Here is a 17,209-nt window from a genome sequence, read left to right as displayed (position 1 = left end):
TGAACTGCTGGAGCGAGAGATGATCAGTTTGGTCACAACTGTTCATGGTCACATATCTTTTGCACGTATCTCGTGGGATTGTTTGTTGGACAAGTGACGGTGACGGGTGGGGAGGGGGTTTGAAGGCTTGAAATGGAGAGGTGATTGATGCCTCAGGATTGGGAAGGGGAGTGTAAGGACTTGGGGATGGGGGTGAGAGGGAGGGTGAGAATAAGGATGGGACAAAGTTGGAGGGAAGAGTGAGGATTTGGGAGGGGGTTGAGTAGTTGTGGTGGGGTCAGCGAGGTTTGAAAGCTTTGAGTAGGGAAGGGATTGATACCTTAGTGTTTGGAGTCGGGTGAGTTTTTGGGATTGGGAGGGGGAGGTTGAGGTCGTTAGGGTTTGTGAGGGGGGGGGGGGGATTTCCAGTTAAGTTATTAATTTAAACTTTATAAAAAATAACCGTACTCCATTTGAAAAATTATTAGCAATATGACAAAGCAAAGCATAAAAGTGACCAATTGCGACAGGAGATGAGGCCCTACTCTGAAGACTGGGTGGTGAGAGGAGGGTTGCAGCATAGGAGCCTCCCTTCTCAGGAGCTTCTCGTCCACTGGTAGTCCCTGGACGAATACTTGTACTCTGCCAGGGCAAAGGAGAGGACCCATTCTGCCCACGCTGTCACCTTGAACTTGACAGTTTAACCACTTAACACGCGCATGCGAAGTGAAAAGCAGGGTACTTACGTACGTATGTGTCTGCATTTTGTTAAGAGCATGTATTGAAAACCATTCAACGGTAGAAATTGAAACTCTGCCACATATTACACGACCATTTGATATAGTGACCCCAAAGACCCAGAAGATCCGAAAGATGAAAATGACTGCATTTTGTTAAGAGTGTACATCGAAAACCGTTCAACGTAGGAAATTTCAACTTACCACATGTTACACGACCATTTTATATAGTGCATATTACTTGGATGATGCCCACTCCCTCAGAACTTACATAGTGAATTAAATAAAGCCTAATGCCCAGAGATAATGTCACTTCTTCGCATTAGAAATTAGAATCATTGTAATCGCTTCAGCCTTGATTGTGCTTGGCTGGTGAAAAAAGCGGAGAAGTACAATTTGGCGTTTTATCGATCTCCCAATTTATACTTTAGCGATCTATTCTGGTGTCCTTGGTAGTTATGAAAACACTTGAGAATGATAATAAAACTACTATGTAAAGGCTTGGATGGATGTACTCCATGGCAGACTTTTGAAAGTATGATTTGTACCCATTTACCTACAATTACAAATTTGCCGCATCAAAAAAGTGCCGCTCTTGTCAGGTGCCCCGTCCGATCAATGTGAAACTTAACTAATCGATCAACTACCCGTGGGAAATATAGTTTGATAAAAGTGACATCATTGGTCACATGATCTGGCAGTGATATTGGATCAAAGAAAAAAAAAACTTGAAAAGCAGAAGAGTTGGCTCGCACCAAGTCCTTCTCAAGACTGCGCAGGGTAAGTATTCTATGAATACCATCTAGTTACAAGTTGTTTTCAACTCGCACAAAACACAAACATTTAACATTTCTTCTTTACTTATCTCTGGGTAATCCGGTCAGAGTGGGCATCTTCCTTGGGGCTGATGGCTTCTAGTGAGGATAACTGGGGCTATTGATGATGATGATGATCATCATCATGATGACTGTGACCAGAGACAAATAAAATAGAAATTGTATTGCTTTTCCTGATCGGTTTACTCATCCATTGTGATTCGAGCCTGTAGAATTACACCCTTGATGCCTAAATCATGCACTCTCAATTGGATGTTGAACTACAGAGACTTTACAGGCAGAGCTCAACTTTTAGAATGTATATTACATTCATTAGGCAAATGGATGTAGGATGAAGCTCCACCGAAGGGCTAATGCGTGAAACCACAGCTTCTCCTTGCTTCGAATGGTGGTCAGCATACCTCCATCGATGTCCTGTTACTTGAATCTATTGCCACTTTCATTAGCAATGGGGTTGATATGTCTTGTGTTTTGTGTGCAGTCACCACACGATAGAGTTGCCTGTGGCATGGAGCAGTGCGGTAATCTGCATCCTGATGAAGCAGCACTTACACAGAAGGAAGGAAGGAAGGAGCCACAAAACGAGACAAGAGAAGGTGCACGTCTTAAATGTCGGATCGCACAGCACATGTTCAAAGCTCAAGCCTTGGTGAGATAAGTCATATGGAGGAGATTTGTTTTTTGAGACTTCTGCTAACACTAGTCTGAATGGTGTGGCAGGACCTCTTGGTTTCATGCTAACTTGTTGCCTGTATGTGAAATTGTGATTGCTAACTTGTTGCCTGTATGTGAAAAGTTTTGATATCCAATGGTATTCTTGGGAAAATGCCAGGGGCATAGAAAATGCCAGGGGCATAGAAAATGCCCCGTTATATGTTATGTGCCTTGCGGCAAAGCATAGAAAAGAAGGGACATTCCATAGCTTGTAGAAAATGCCAAACAATAGAAAATAAGGGGCATTCAAAAAATCTCGTGTGCATGCTAGACTACCCTTGTGCTTAGGAGGAACCAAGTAATGCTCTAGAAAAGATCACACAAAGTTGGTATTCATTGGTTTAGATAAGGCTTGTGTTCGGGAATGTTCGGATGACGTCGGGGTTTACTTGCCGATTGGCAAATGTGCTGGTTTCTGTTGGGCTTGTTGGTGTGGTTGTGGCAATGTGCCGATTGCATGGCTGGCCAAGTGAATTTTATAAGAACAAAGGGAAAAATCACAGGGGGCCAATTACACACTGGGATTTATTAATCTTATGCCCTAGAACTAGTTAACACAAAAGCCGCACCCCTTATGGTGACATGCAAACACTTTTAACCTGAATATTTACCCTGCTTATGTACATCGAGATGGGTTTCTTCTTCTTCGTGTCACACGGTCCATACTAATCTATACATTCCTGACTTTCCTGAGGTATTTCTTCACCTACCCCCACAAACGTAACAATGTCTGTTTATTTCAATTTAGGTGGATGTTTAATTTTATGAGGATTAATTATTTACTTCTTTATTTATTTTTACCTCCACCACCAAAGGTGGATGGATATTGTGTTTTCACCATTGTTACTTGCCGGAAAAGATTCCGGCAAGTATGTTGGTTGGTTTGTCTGTTTGTCTGTTTGGGCACAGTACTACGTCTACACCGTTGCACATAGAATCGCCATACTTTACACACATATTTGTCTTGCCCTGGAATAGACTGTGCCCAATTTTTAACTCTCTCAGCCCAAGGCCTCCATTATGACATCATAATTCAATAATTCGACAAGTACAAAACTTCATCCAATCAAGATGCAATTTCTTGAGCACCATGTCGGCATAAAATGGTGGAGAAAAGAAAAAAAACCGATGACGTCATCGGTCACGTGGTTCGGCCGCCATCTTGGAAAAACCGAAAAACTTTGCACCTCTATATCTCCGAAAGTGCTGAATAGAAAAAATTGAGACATGGCTCATTGTAAAAGAACTCTCCATGGAGAATAAAATATGTTAATGATGATATCATAGGTGCCTCCATTATGATGTCATAATTCGACAAGTACAAAACTTCATCCGATCAAGATGAAATTTCTTGAGCATAATCTAGGAATAAATTAGTTTAGAAAACAAATAATGATGACGTCATCGGTCACATGGTTCGGCCGCCATATTTGTCCAAAATGGCCGATAAAAAAAGTACATTCCGGCAAGTCCTCGGTCTCTGACCGATTTTTCATCTGTCTGTTTGTTTGTCTGTTTGTTTGTGAACAAGATATCTCAAAAAGTTATGGACGGATTCAAACAAAATTTGGCATAAACGTAATGAATTTGACAAGGACGAAATGTTTAGATTTTGGTGAAGATCTGGATTCGTATCAGACTAGTAGAAGTTTTTAAATGATTCTTCACCATTGGGAGATAGGGCCAAAACCGAGATATAGCAGGATATCTCAAAAGGTTGTGGACATGTTTGGACGAAACTTGGTGGACCAGTTGGGTGTGCGACAAGACCAAATTGATTCGAATTTGGTGAAGATCTGAATATGGATCCGGATACAAGAATTATTTAATTATTAAATGATTCTTCACCATTGAGAGATCGGGTGAAAAGCGATATATAACATGATATTTTAAAAAGTTATGGACGAGTTATGACTAAACTTTGGTGTGGGTGAGTTGGTTCGGCGACAAGAACAAGCCGATTAGATTTTTATTCAGGTCCAAATCCAGAATCCAGCCTATCAGTGGGATACAAAACATATACTGTTCAGCCTGGCGGAGGTATCCACTCCACCGAGTGTCGTTCTAGTTTTTTTTTTTTTTTTTTTTTTTTTTTTTAAATAATGATATGTTATACTTTTTGTCATCTATCTATAATTCCAGTAATCTCTGTGTGTTTGTTTGTACGTTTGTTTGTTTGTCTGTGACCGCTGTTTCTCGACAACCACGGGTCCGATATACTTTAAACTTGCCAGGTATATTGCTGGGGACCCGAGGATGTGCCTTTTCAAGGTTTGAAATTAATCGGACAAGTACTTACCGAGCTATGGCGATTTAGCCGTTCGCCGTTCGCTTTGGCGTTGCGAATGGACCAAACATTGCATGTAAATAGAGGGGGGGGGGTTCTGTGGTCGTTGCGAATGGACCAAACCATTCATGTAAATAGAGGGGGGGGGGTTCTGTGGTCGTTACTGCCACGTGGTTTCAAAGTTTTTTTTTGTTGTTGTTGTTTGCACGCATGTTTTTTTGCACCCACGTACGGGCACGCCCTAGGATGTTTACACACACACACCCCTACACAAATTTTTTTTTTTTTTTTTTTGGCAAGGAACGGGCACCCACGTACGGGCACGTCCTAGCTTATATATAGTACGGGCATGCCCTAGTAAAGTAAAACGACATTGCTTTTTAATGCGTGCCCTTTCAACTCCAGCTTAACTTCAAGGTGCTTCTGAGTACAAAAGAGAGGCAGACCGTGCAGGAGCTGTCCATTACTGCGAGCGTTAAAGGGTAAGTAGTTGATGCAGAAACTTTGGATTGTCACTGCAATGTATTGCACTCCACTTGATGGTGGCATGGATAAAACCTTGGTTTCCAATTGGAGTGAGACCTACCCAGGGTTGGTTGTCTGCCACGGATACACTGACGACCGGCTGTGAGCACCACCATGCTCCATCCTTGTGACCTTGCGTGTGAAGTGCAAAGTGGAGTTGAGCAATTGCTTCACTCTGTCTACAGATGTCAACAAATTTTCAATTCCTGCCCGAATGGTCAGGTGGGCTCTGCATCAGCAGCGCAGCCAGGCCTCTGTAATGAAGCAACCAGCGGATTAAATTTGTTGTCGAACCCCGATTCAATATGTGTTTTGGTGTGTATTTTGTTTGGTACCAACACAACAGAATCTAGTAATATCACTGCCATATATGACAACTATCGGGGATGCCTCTTCGTGGTGGTTGTACCACCCAATGCAAGTCCGGAGCTAAATCTTCCCCATTCTTACCTGCTGCCCGGATTCGTCAGGGCAGCGTGGTCACAGTCAAAGTGCCGATCGATCCCCATGGACCGGCCCTTTCCTTCTGGTCTCTCTCTCTCTCTAACTCTGTCGTGGCCCTGACTCCGTGAAGACGGGGGGTACACCATCCTGGCTGTGGGGGATCTCTGGGTCGCTCCTGGGAGATCAATCGGCTGTCTCCATGCTGTGGGCTTGTTTAAGAACTGCCCGGGAACTGTCCGGGGCTATACAATAACAACACCAACATCAACAACAACTGCCAACTATACAAAAACAAACTTTTAATGTTCTTGATTGCATTTCATCTTGATGTAAAGGCGAAGGAAACAACTCGAATTAATTAATAAAATGTGATGGAATAAGTTTTTTTTGTTCATAGATTTTTTTTTTTCCACCCACGTCATTCCATTTTGTTTTTCCTCTTTCTTTTCATTCCCCCCCCCACCACCCCCATCCCCTCCACAGTGAGAATGAGACACAAGCTGCTTTAAGAGACAACGTTGTCAAACCTCTTCCCCTTCCCATCCGCACTGCTGCTGATCTGTTCCTCGAGTGAGCACTTTCTCTCTTCCAACTTTGAATTACACGTTTGATGCATATTGTTGTTATCTGAACAATCGATATGCAATCTCTGCAATTGATTTATGATACCAATCACAAGCTTCTAAATAAAAAAATTTTTTAGCGATTGATGAACTCAGAATATTGAGCATATGCTCAGGAAGGTTATGATTAAAGCTCTATCGTTCTCAATACTTGAGCTTTGTGGGTCAAGATTTACACAAACGATATCATTCATCTTCCTCACCTCACCCTTTCAAATGCGCTGTCGATCACTACCTTACACTCACATCCACCATCTCTTCTACACATGTTGAATCGTTCCCATTCTGATCTTCCTTTGGCCATTGCCACTTGTTTTTCTACTTTCCTACTTGTGTATCCCCTCCACTCACCAATACCCTCTGTCAGTTTGTTAACCTACTGCCTTTTGCCATTTCGCTCCTCTATGAGCCTAGACCCTTGAAAAAAATAGTAATTCCATCTCCCATCAGAGAAGCGAAAGGATAAATGCTTTTGTGGTGATGATGGTGATCATGAACTGCAGGGTGTTCCAAAAACTTTGGTTGTTAATATATTTAGACCACAAATGATACAATGATACCCTTTGGTTTATATGATACAGAAACCAAAGGTTAACCAAAGGTTGTGATACAGTACCATAAATACACTTCTATGTGAGCTCCGTTTGTCGCGCGCTGGACATCAAGGTGATACACGAGTTCTTGCCATGTTCGGCTCAGCATGTTTGTGTCCACCAGTGCATATGTAGCTGTGATCTGAGAACGAAGATCCTGCAGGTCTGCCACCTTGGTGTTGTAGACAACATCTTTGACAAACCCCCACAGAACCTCAGCCAATCCAGTGACCTGGAAATTTTTCATTCAGGACGGCTCGAACGACTAAGGCCCAATGAGGGGGAGCGCCGTCCTATTGAAAAATGATATCGGGTTACAGGTCTTCAATCTGTGGGAAGACGAATCCTTCAAACATGTTCATGTAAATGGTTGAGGTCACTGCATCCTCAGCAAAGAAATATGGACGTACCAAGCGGTCATGGAGAAGGCCACACCACACATTGATCTCGGTCATGGAGAAAGCCACAGCACACATTGATCTCGGTCTTGGAGAAAGCCACACCACACATTGATCTCGGTCATGGAGAAAGCCACACCACACATTGATCTCGGTCATGGAGAAAGCCACACCACACATTGATCTCGGTCATGGAGAAAGCCACACCACACATTGATCTTGGTCATGGAGAAAGCCACACCACACATTGATCTCGGTCTTGGAGAAAGCCACACCACACATTGATCTCGGTCGTGGAGAAAGCCACACCACACATTGATCTCGGTCTTGGAGAAAGCCACACCACACATTGATCTCGGACATGGAGAAGGCCACACCACACATTGATCTCAGTCTTGGAGAAAGCCACACCACACATTGACCTTGGTCATGGAGAAAGCCACACCACACATTGATCTCGGTCATGGAGAAAGCCACACCACACATTGATCTCGGTCATGGAGAAAGCCACACCACACATTGATCTCGGTCTTGGAGAAAGCCACACCACACATTGATCTCGGTCATGGAGAAAGCCACACCACACATTGATCTCGGTCATGGAGAAAGCCACACCACGCATTGATCTCGGTCATGGAGAAAGCCACACCACACATTGATCTCGGTCATGGAGAAAGCTACACCACACATTGATCTCGGTCTTGGAGAAAGCCACACCACACATTGATCTCGGTCTTGGAGAAAGCCACACCACACATTGATCTCGGTCATGGAGAAAGCCACACCACGCATTGATCTCGGTCATGGAGAAAGCCACACCACACATTGATCTTGGTCATGGAGAAAGCCACACCACACATTGATCTCGGTCATGGAGAAAGCCACACCACACATTGATCTCAGTCTTGGAGAAAGCCACACCACACATTGATCTCAGTCATGGAGAAGGCCACACCTCACATTGATCTCGGTCATGGAGAAAGCCACACCACACATTGATCTCGGTCATGGAGAAGGCCACACCACACATTGATCTCGGTCATGGAGAAAGCCACACCACACATTGATCTCGGTCTTGGAGAAAGCCACACCACACATTGATCTCGGTCATGGAGAAAGCCACACCACACATTGATCTCAGTCTTGGAGAAAGCCACACCACACATTGATCTCAGTCATGGAGAAGGCCACACCTCACATTGATCTCGGTCATGGAGAAAGCCACACCACACATTGATCTTGGTCATGGAGAAAGCCACACCACACATTGATCTCGGTCATGGAGAAAGCCACACCACACATTGATCTCAGTCTTGGAGAAAGCCACACCACACATTGATCTCAGTCATGGAGAAGGCCACACCACACATTGATCTCGGTCATGGAGAAAGCCACACCACACATTGATCTTGGTCATGGAGAAAGCCACACCACACATTGATCTCGGTCATGGAGAAAGCCACACCACACATTGATCTCAGTCTTGGAGAAAGCCACACCACACATTGATCTCAGTCATGGAGAAGGCCACACCTCACATTGATCTCGGTCATGGAGAAAGCCACACCACACATTGATCTCGGTCATGGAGAAGGCCACACCACACATTGATCTCGGTCATGGAGAAAGCCACACCACACATTGATCTCGGTCTTGGAGAAAGCCACACCACACATTGATCTCGGTCATGGAGAAAGCCACACCACACATTGATCTCGGTCTTGGAGAAAGCCACACCACACATTGATCTCGGTCATGGAGAAGGCCACACCACACATTGATCTGAGTCTTGGAGAAAGCCACACCACACATTGATCTCGGTCATGGAGAAAGCCACACCACACGTTGATCTCGGTCATGGAGAAGGCCACACCTCACATTGATCTCGGGCATGGAGAAGGCCACACCACACATTGACCTTTGGACTGTCGCGTATGTGTTCATTGACGTGGGGGTTTTCAGAGCCCCCGATGCTCACATTGTACCAGTTGACCTTCTCCAATACAGGAAAGCAAGCTTCTTCTGTGAACATGACCTTTACCTTCTGTGACCTTCTGTGAATCTTCGTCATTCTCTTTGCGACTGAGCATTTCCAAGGCAAACACCTTGCATTTGGGTCCATCATTTGGTTTGAGTTCTTACAGAATCTGCACCCTATAGTCACAAAGCTTCAGTCTTTTATGCAAAATCCTGTGTATGGTGGTGGTTGGTAGTCCCAGTTCTCTGGATGCGTGTTGGATTGATTTTATTGGACTATGTTGAAATGCTTTGCGCACTCGTTCAATGTCTGCTGCACTTGTGTTTGGTCGACCAGTACTTTTCTCTTTCTGACAACTTCCAATCTCCTTAAACCTCTTGTACCACTCACTCTCTGATAGTGTTCTGCAAAGGCGGATTCCTTCCATACCTTGTACAGACATTATGCTCAACCTGCATGTCAGATCTCGTCTCGATGAAGCATTCAACGCACTAAGCTTTCTCCTGTGGAGTGGCCATTTTGTTTTACATTAAACAACCAGACCTGAAAATAAATAAAACTCTATGAGTTTCTGTATCATTTGTGGTACTAAATATATTGTTACGGTACGCGGTTAAGGATGGTATGTTTGCCGAGCGGAGGCTCCGCGACCGAACAGTTGTTCCCCGACTAAACCCGATTCACCCAAACGTTGGCCGTATCGCGCCACAGATACTCAATGTGGAAAAGACTAAGACGACGAATGCAAAGAGGAAGAAGAAGAAGAAGAAGACGTACAGAAGAGTAACGGGGTTTATTATTATTTACACACACATAAGCAAAAAGAGCAGTCTCAATTATTTACAGGTGACATGAAAACGCAGGTGACACAGTGAAAATTACTAGCTTATACAGACTTAGTTTACTACCCAGGACAGCACGAACAAAACAAACTCACGTACGCAAATGGATGGAAGGGTAGGAATCGTTTGGAGGGATGAGCAGGTGGGATCACAGGGCACAGCGAGCAGGTCCACTCCGGGCGGGAGGCGAGGAGCCGGCAGCTCCTTGTATTCGGCTTCACAGCGCACGCCGGCAGGGTCACTCGGCTGGTTGAAACGGGGCTGGTTGAAGCGGCTCTTTGTCAAAGGCTTTTCGTATCTCTCACGCAACTCCGGTGCTACTCTGAACTCTCTCCCGGTGGACTGCCGACCAGTAGCGGACTGGGTCTTAAAACCGGCCCGGGCATCCTTCACCTAGGTCGGCCCATTATTCATTTATATGTTGCTTACCTGAGGAAAGAGACGAAATGCTTGAAAAAAAAAAATCCACTAAAAATTAAATTTATTTTCAGTAACACAAGCACATGTCATGTCTAAGAGACAAGGTGCCTGCGCAGTTTGCTGCTTCTGGCAGCCACACCATCAATTATATCCTTAGTGTCAAGTTTGGCCAAGATCCCTTTTTCCACAGACATCAACATGAACGCCTCAAGATGTTCTTGTGTCATTGTACTTCGCAGACGGCTTTTGATTTTCTTCAAAGCAGAGAAAGACCGTTCACATGCCACTTGTGACACAGGCAGCGTTAGCAGCAGCTTGTAGGCAAGCCCAATGCTCTTGTAGACATCAGTGAAGAGGTTCAACTTGAGGAGCACCTTGTAGCAGCAGAGAGGACAGGCTTTACATGACTTACATGTACTTGGCAGAGTCTTCCTGTCCTGTTCAGACTCACTGTCCTGCACTGTATAAGCATCTGCTACTGATTGTTTCAGTGTTGACCATTGTTCTCCAAGGCTTCGCAGTTCTTTTCGTAGTTGTTCCGCAGTGACACCATCATCAAATCTCAGCAAATGTTTGTGCAGCTCTTCCATAGCTCCCGATGGCACTTGATCAAAGTTCCTTGGGTGAAGAAGTGAGAGATCAGCATACAATGTTGATGTTGCTGATCTGTCAAACCGCTGCTCAATGCTGCTCACAATAGTGTCCACTATTCGGTTGTACACTTCAATGCGATACTTCTTTACTGGGTCAGAAGCTGATGTAACCTCATCTATGGACAGTTTGCCATCAATACGTTTGTGCTGTCTTTGCCGTTTTATAGGAAGGGACTCTTCCATAACAAGATTTACATCCATTTCATCCAGCTGGTCATTAGCCCATTGAACAAAATTTGCAGCTGCATCATGACAAGCTTGGAAGTCATCCCGTAGCATCTGCATATTCTCTAGCAATTCATCCACCATCCGGTGCACAGTCAGCAGATCAAATTGCACAGTTTGTAGATACTTGGAGAGCGCTGTAGTGCGGGAGAATACTTGCAGATATACTTGTGCAGTCAGAATTGTTTCAAACTGCAGGAGACTGGCAATGTATCCCTTCATCTTGGCCTTAACAGCTACTTGGATCTGGTCAGCAACAAGTATGGCATTAAGAGTGGTGATAACTTCCATGAAAAGTGCTCCAGTTGGATTGTTGAATGAACCAAAAACCTTCTTCAAGGCGGCATCCTTTGACCACCATCTAGTTTCTCCGATAGTTCCCATTCGTTTCACAGTAGTGGAGTGTCGACTCCAGATGTTCATTCGCTGATAAGATTCCCGAAAGAATACTGCAATGTCATTCTGTAGTGAGAACAGTGATGCGCTAGTCACCACAACACTTGTAGCTTCGGTCACAACGAGATTTAACACATGTGCTTGGCACCAAACATGGATCTGCATTGGAGCTTCCTTTGATAGCAGAGTACTGAAGGCCTTTGTAGCGCCCCTGCATGTTTGCTGCACCATCAGTTGAGTTTCCAACACAGTTCTTGAGGCCAAGATTCAGTCCTAACAAGACTTCAGAAACAAGTTGCACAAAAGCTTCGCCAGTAGATTCCTCACATTTCATTCACCACACTCACTAATCTTTCTTGGATAGTGCCAGTGCTATCAACATATCTAAGAACAACAGAGCACTGGTCTTGTGTTGAGATGTCTTGAGTGGTATCAATTTCCACAGCAAACATGTCTGTTACTTCTTCAGAAATCCACTGACGTATCTTATCCCAGATAACTGTGATAACATAATTCACTGTAGTTTTAGACAGCAAAGTTACCAAGGAGCCTCGACCTCGTGAACTCTTTGCCTTCTCATGTTGCTTCTTGCTGTTCTGGACAACGTGAGAGAGATGATCGGCTGTGCAGGAATCATACTTCCAAAGTAGTTTTACAACTTCCAGAAATGTACCATGTTCGATCTCCTCATTGACAAGTATATATGCTGCTTCTTCATTACTTCCTCTGTAGCTCAGTCCCCTCTTACCAATGAGTTTGACCACATCCACAACTCTTTCCATCACTTGTCGTGTCCTTCTTACCACACATGGCTACGTGTGAGCAGGTGAGAAACGCTGGACTGTTGTCGATCTACCAGGTATGCTGTAGAGCATCTCAAATGAAAAGAAGAGCGTTCCTGTTCTTCAACACGTGCATGTACATGTCGCCAGTCAGTCATTCCCTCGATGAACGTGGACCAGTCTGAGGTGCTGGAAAACGCCAAGCACACTGAACAGTGAAGAGAATGATTGTCCTTGTTGTATGACAACCACCATCTGTTTGTACCATCTTTTCGCATGAAACACCTCTTGACCACTCGGTTGTCAGTTTTTTGATTAGGGTGGTAATTCCCAAACAGCAAACAATCTTCATCTCTACATGGTTTCTTAAAGTAGTTAATCGAGGGGTATCCCTCCTCTGCAAGTGTAGTAGCTGCAGCAGGTACATCTCTCTCAGCTGACCGCACCTGTTCGTGTTCACCAATTTGCACCAATTCTGCTGATTCAGCTGCCAATTGGTCATCCACTGATTCAGCTGCCAATTGATCATCTCCCAATTCAGCTGCTGATGGTCCAGCTATCGATTCAGTATCCTTATCCCCGTGTTCACCGACTTCACCAGGCCCAGTATTAGTACTCTTGAACAGATCCAAAAGGTTTCTGCAATTTGAAGCACTATCTGACAGTTTCTTTTTCTTTCGATCACGTTCCTTCTCAGCACCTCCTTTTCTGCTCTTCTGGTTTGCTTTATCCATTGTTGGTTACAGATGCAGATGCTGAAAAAAAAATAAAAAATTAGCATCGTAAGTCTGTTCATGACATTGTTATCAATACTAGATCAGTAGTCAGTAGACCTATCTAAACTTACTTGGCCTATCGGCTCAAAATCCTTTTTACTGTTGATTTGGTAGTTTTTACAATGAAGGAAACCCGTATCGGGAGTACATACGACATAGCGATTGTGAATGTAACAGCTCTGAGGCGTCTTTCGCTTCGCATCGCAGTGAGAGTGAGCACCAACATGGCGGCTGTAAGACTAAAATCTGGCTTAAAACCCCCTCACCTCACCACCCAAAGCCTTCAACCAGACATATTAACATGCTCCTCCCCCTTCATTCCCGTTCTTCAAAGCAAAGTGGTAAAAATTGTTGTGTCGCCATTATATATGACGAGCAACGGTACCCGCCCTAAGGGCGGGGCTTCAATTTGGAGGCGCGATTAATTTTAACATCCGTTAAATATCACACACAAATCATCAAAATCTAAACAGTATTTTTAGAATTTCAATAAAAAAAAACCACATCACTGTTCATATCGGTAAATATTATTCCATCGTGTTTCAAATCGTGATTAGTGACATCAACTGTACGCTTTTCTTGAGGAAAAAAAATGGAATGATTTTGTACGGTTCCTCTTCTTCAGCTTAGAACTTCAGGATACACGACATTGCTGATAAAAGTTCCTTTTCTCTCTTTGAAGTTCTTGGGAAACATTTTTATATTGTCACTGCTACCAACGCGACGCCATGGCATTATTCATAACATTCATTCATTCATCTAATGATTATTAAACATTATTCTTACGTTCATTAAACGTTCATGGATCGATTACGAAAATAAAAACGAAAAACATTACGAAATTACGTTCACACCGTCACATCAAACACTACCGTGAACACAAAAGTCACAAACATTGTCACAAACGTTACGTTACGTAATTCAAACCGTGAACACATCGAATATTGGAGAGCCCATTGCGCAAACGATTTGTTTTCTCTGGTATGTGTTACTGGGCGGGTACCGTTGCTAGTAATATTATAATGAGGCGTCAGGGGCGACCTTTTGAACTTTTGATATTTAGCGGGGAATCCCCGGGGATGGAGGCAGAGCCAGAAGTTTTCCGTGACAAATTTTTTTTCAGCAGTTTTTTTATCCAGCCCAGCGGCCCATTTTTTATCCAGCGGTCCCAGCCCACCGGGCATTGCCCAAATGCCCTCTGGCCAGTCCGCCCATGCTGCCGACCCTCTTACGCACCTGGACTCATCTGCCGTATCTCTCGTGTAGCTTGTCCCCAGCGATCGTCGCACCCTTCTCCCCAAACCTTCAGCGCGGGTCTGTCACGCCCCCCTCGGTTTTGGTACCGCCCTCCCCCCTGTGCTCTGTTTCGTGACCTTGTATGGTAATCCCACGGGCTTGTCTCCTTATTTGGGCATGGCGCCGACGGCACGCCCCTCGTGGCGAGCCACGGGCTTGTTTCCTTATTTGGGCATGGGGCTGAACAGCCCCGCCCTTCGTGGCGCGCCCTGGGCTTGCCTCTCCCTGGCGACCCCGCCCCTCCTGTTCAAACAGAGCACGGAGCACATATTCACTATCGCAGCGAAATGAGAGGGCGTGCATCCCACGCTTGTGAACTGCTTTACCCGCAGATGGAGAGTTTGGCTGGGAAATGGAAGTATTGAAGGGGAGCTATTCTTAATTGATTCGGTGCAATGGAGTATTATTTTAATGGAAGACAAGGCCTTACTCTAAAACACATAATAAGATATAAGCTACTGAACAAGGGTTTTATCGGGTCCTGCAATGTGGTGTTTCATGGAATAACTACCGGGCCGCCCTTTTTACCTTTACACAACTCTGGAGGCAGGAGGGGCCATATCCAACCAATGTTACACAACAATTTACCACTACAATACACACAATCAAAAAAATGCAATCCTCATAGCCGCAACACTGCACCCTCCTCCTCTTAGGCACGTACCGGGCCTATAACTTTAATTTAGTGTGACACGTAGGTGTAGTTCCCTCTACTTTTAACCTGACCCTGAGTGCGACAGTTTTAAAACATAAATAAATGTGTCCCGCTGCTCCATTGCACCCTGCCTAACAGACTCACGCCCACAGTTAACCGAATTGCGGAATGGTCTTCAAACTATACATTGACGGTGGGGAGCATTATTTACAATTGATACTACTTTTATTTACAAGACTAACCCAGGACCTGTAATTGTTCTTTCTGGGGGGGAGACAGTCTGCTCTGCATCAATGCACTATGAAAGCACCCAAAAACGCACCAAAGCACCCTCAAGCACCAATCGGTGCAGTCACCACAGTTCATCAGTGTTCATGAATAATCAAAATAAACCAACCCTGCAGGTGGTCTCTTGCTCTTCGGCTCCCTCTGCCTGCTATTATTATTTTCTTCCAGATGTTGTCTTTTTCCTTTGCTGGCGGCCTATTTGCAATAAAGTAAAATGCACCCAACGTGTCCCTTTTATTTTCTTTATTTATGGCCCACAGGGCCGACTAGTGTGGTTCACCTGTGGGGCATCGGTGCCCTGTGGCCAAGGTCCGCCAGCAAGATTTCGGGCCCTCATGGCCGGTTCCAGCAGAGGGGCCATGCCCCAACCCATGGGGTCCATAAGTGGTGCTCGGCCACTGACATGTGGTCCATAATGTGGTGCATCGATGCAGACAGCTGGTTCTGGGAGTTCCGGGCGCACACTGGCGGACTCACGCACGCTCCCCTCGGCGCCCAATGGCACACAGGTCATGTGGGAGACAAAAGGGGGAAGACAGATGAGCGAGGGGTAAGGTCACAAGGGTACACATCAATAAGGCAATGCAAGGTGAAATGCGTACGGAGGGCGAAGTGAGAAAGCTCGTCCCTACCGTACGTCACCCCCCTGTCACCTACACTACCCTTGCCCTTACCCCATATGTACAAAATCTACACATTTACAAATTCGTCGCTACTGTCACGTCTTCCCCATATTTCCCTTTTACCAAATTCGTCTTCACAATCCCTCTACTTCAAAATTTGCCATCATCAATTCATCATCAATCCTCATAAGGAGGGAGAGATGGAACACAAAGTACAATGTCACACCCACGTCATGATGCGTCTCACAATCCAAAACATTTGCACATAAAAATAATTAAACATGGCATAGTGTGGAGTACCTTTCACCTCAGGTGAGTGGATGTAGATGGTGCGAGGAGACTTCAATCCTAACTATCCTCTAAATGACATTAACACACTTTACACTACCCGGGGTCTCTCCCTGCCAATCAATTGGCCAACTTACACTATGGGTTCTAAAAACCAATTCCCATTGACCAAACTGTGGTGCTTCTCAATTTGGGGTCTCACTCCCCCGATTCATCTCCCGGTGCCCTTGCACAATTTTTGGGCTGAGACGTGTAGCTCTCCCAGCAGGTCTACCCACCTGCACACCTCCACCACTGCCGTTGCCACCCGAGCTTACCTAGCCCCTCACCCTAACCTAACTAACTGGGGAAGGCCCCTCCTGGCTCTGTCACCCCTTGGTGCCCTCTGGCACTGGGCTACCCGGGTCCGTCCTCCGGATCCTCGGGCCCCATCCACAACAACTCTACCGGCTCCCAGAGCCCACCTGCGGCCTCACCTGGCCGACATCCTCACAGTGGTGGAGTGCCCAAACCAACGACACACACTAACAGGCGACACGCCCAGCCATTTCCACAACACTAATGCACCCATCCAATCACCATTCTTCCACCCACACCACAGATGCCAATATCCAACCACAATTTACCTGTACCCTCTACCTAACCATTACACTACCCGCCCTGGGTATTCATGATGGGGGTCCACTCTTCCCCCATTCACACCTCCGCACCATCCACTCCACTCCACAGTTTCCATCCTACTCACTCCACGACCATCCATTCCAATACTCCATATATTCCAGACCATTTATTCCATACACCTGTTCCTCATACCTGTTGTTGCACACCTGTGCACTCACACCTGGTGCCAC

At 45.2% G+C, this 17,209-nt stretch overlaps 1 protein-coding gene across 1 annotated transcript in view; it reads left to right on the top strand.

Annotated features, from left to right (window-relative positions):
- Window positions 1-17,209, top strand: part of LOC137422976 (integrin alpha-L) — a gene marked incomplete in the record, with an annotated part of 211,928 nt that overhangs the window by 164,799 nt on the left and 29,920 nt on the right. Inside the window, 3 exon segments of the mRNA XM_078771064.1 lie at window positions 2,034-2,201; window positions 4,959-5,035; window positions 6,006-6,092. Of these exon segments, the coding sequence (XP_078627190.1) occupies window positions 2,034-2,201; window positions 4,959-5,035; window positions 6,006-6,092 (332 nt within the window).

Source organism: Myxine glutinosa, chromosome 1 (genome assembly GCF_964187855.1).
Source record: "Myxine glutinosa chromosome 1, kmMyxGlut1.1, whole genome shotgun sequence".
Lineage (NCBI taxonomy): Eukaryota > Metazoa > Chordata > Myxini > Myxiniformes > Myxinidae > Myxine > Myxine glutinosa.
The sequence above is the reverse complement of the archived record's forward strand: the minus strand, read 5'-3'. Positions and strand labels throughout refer to the sequence as shown.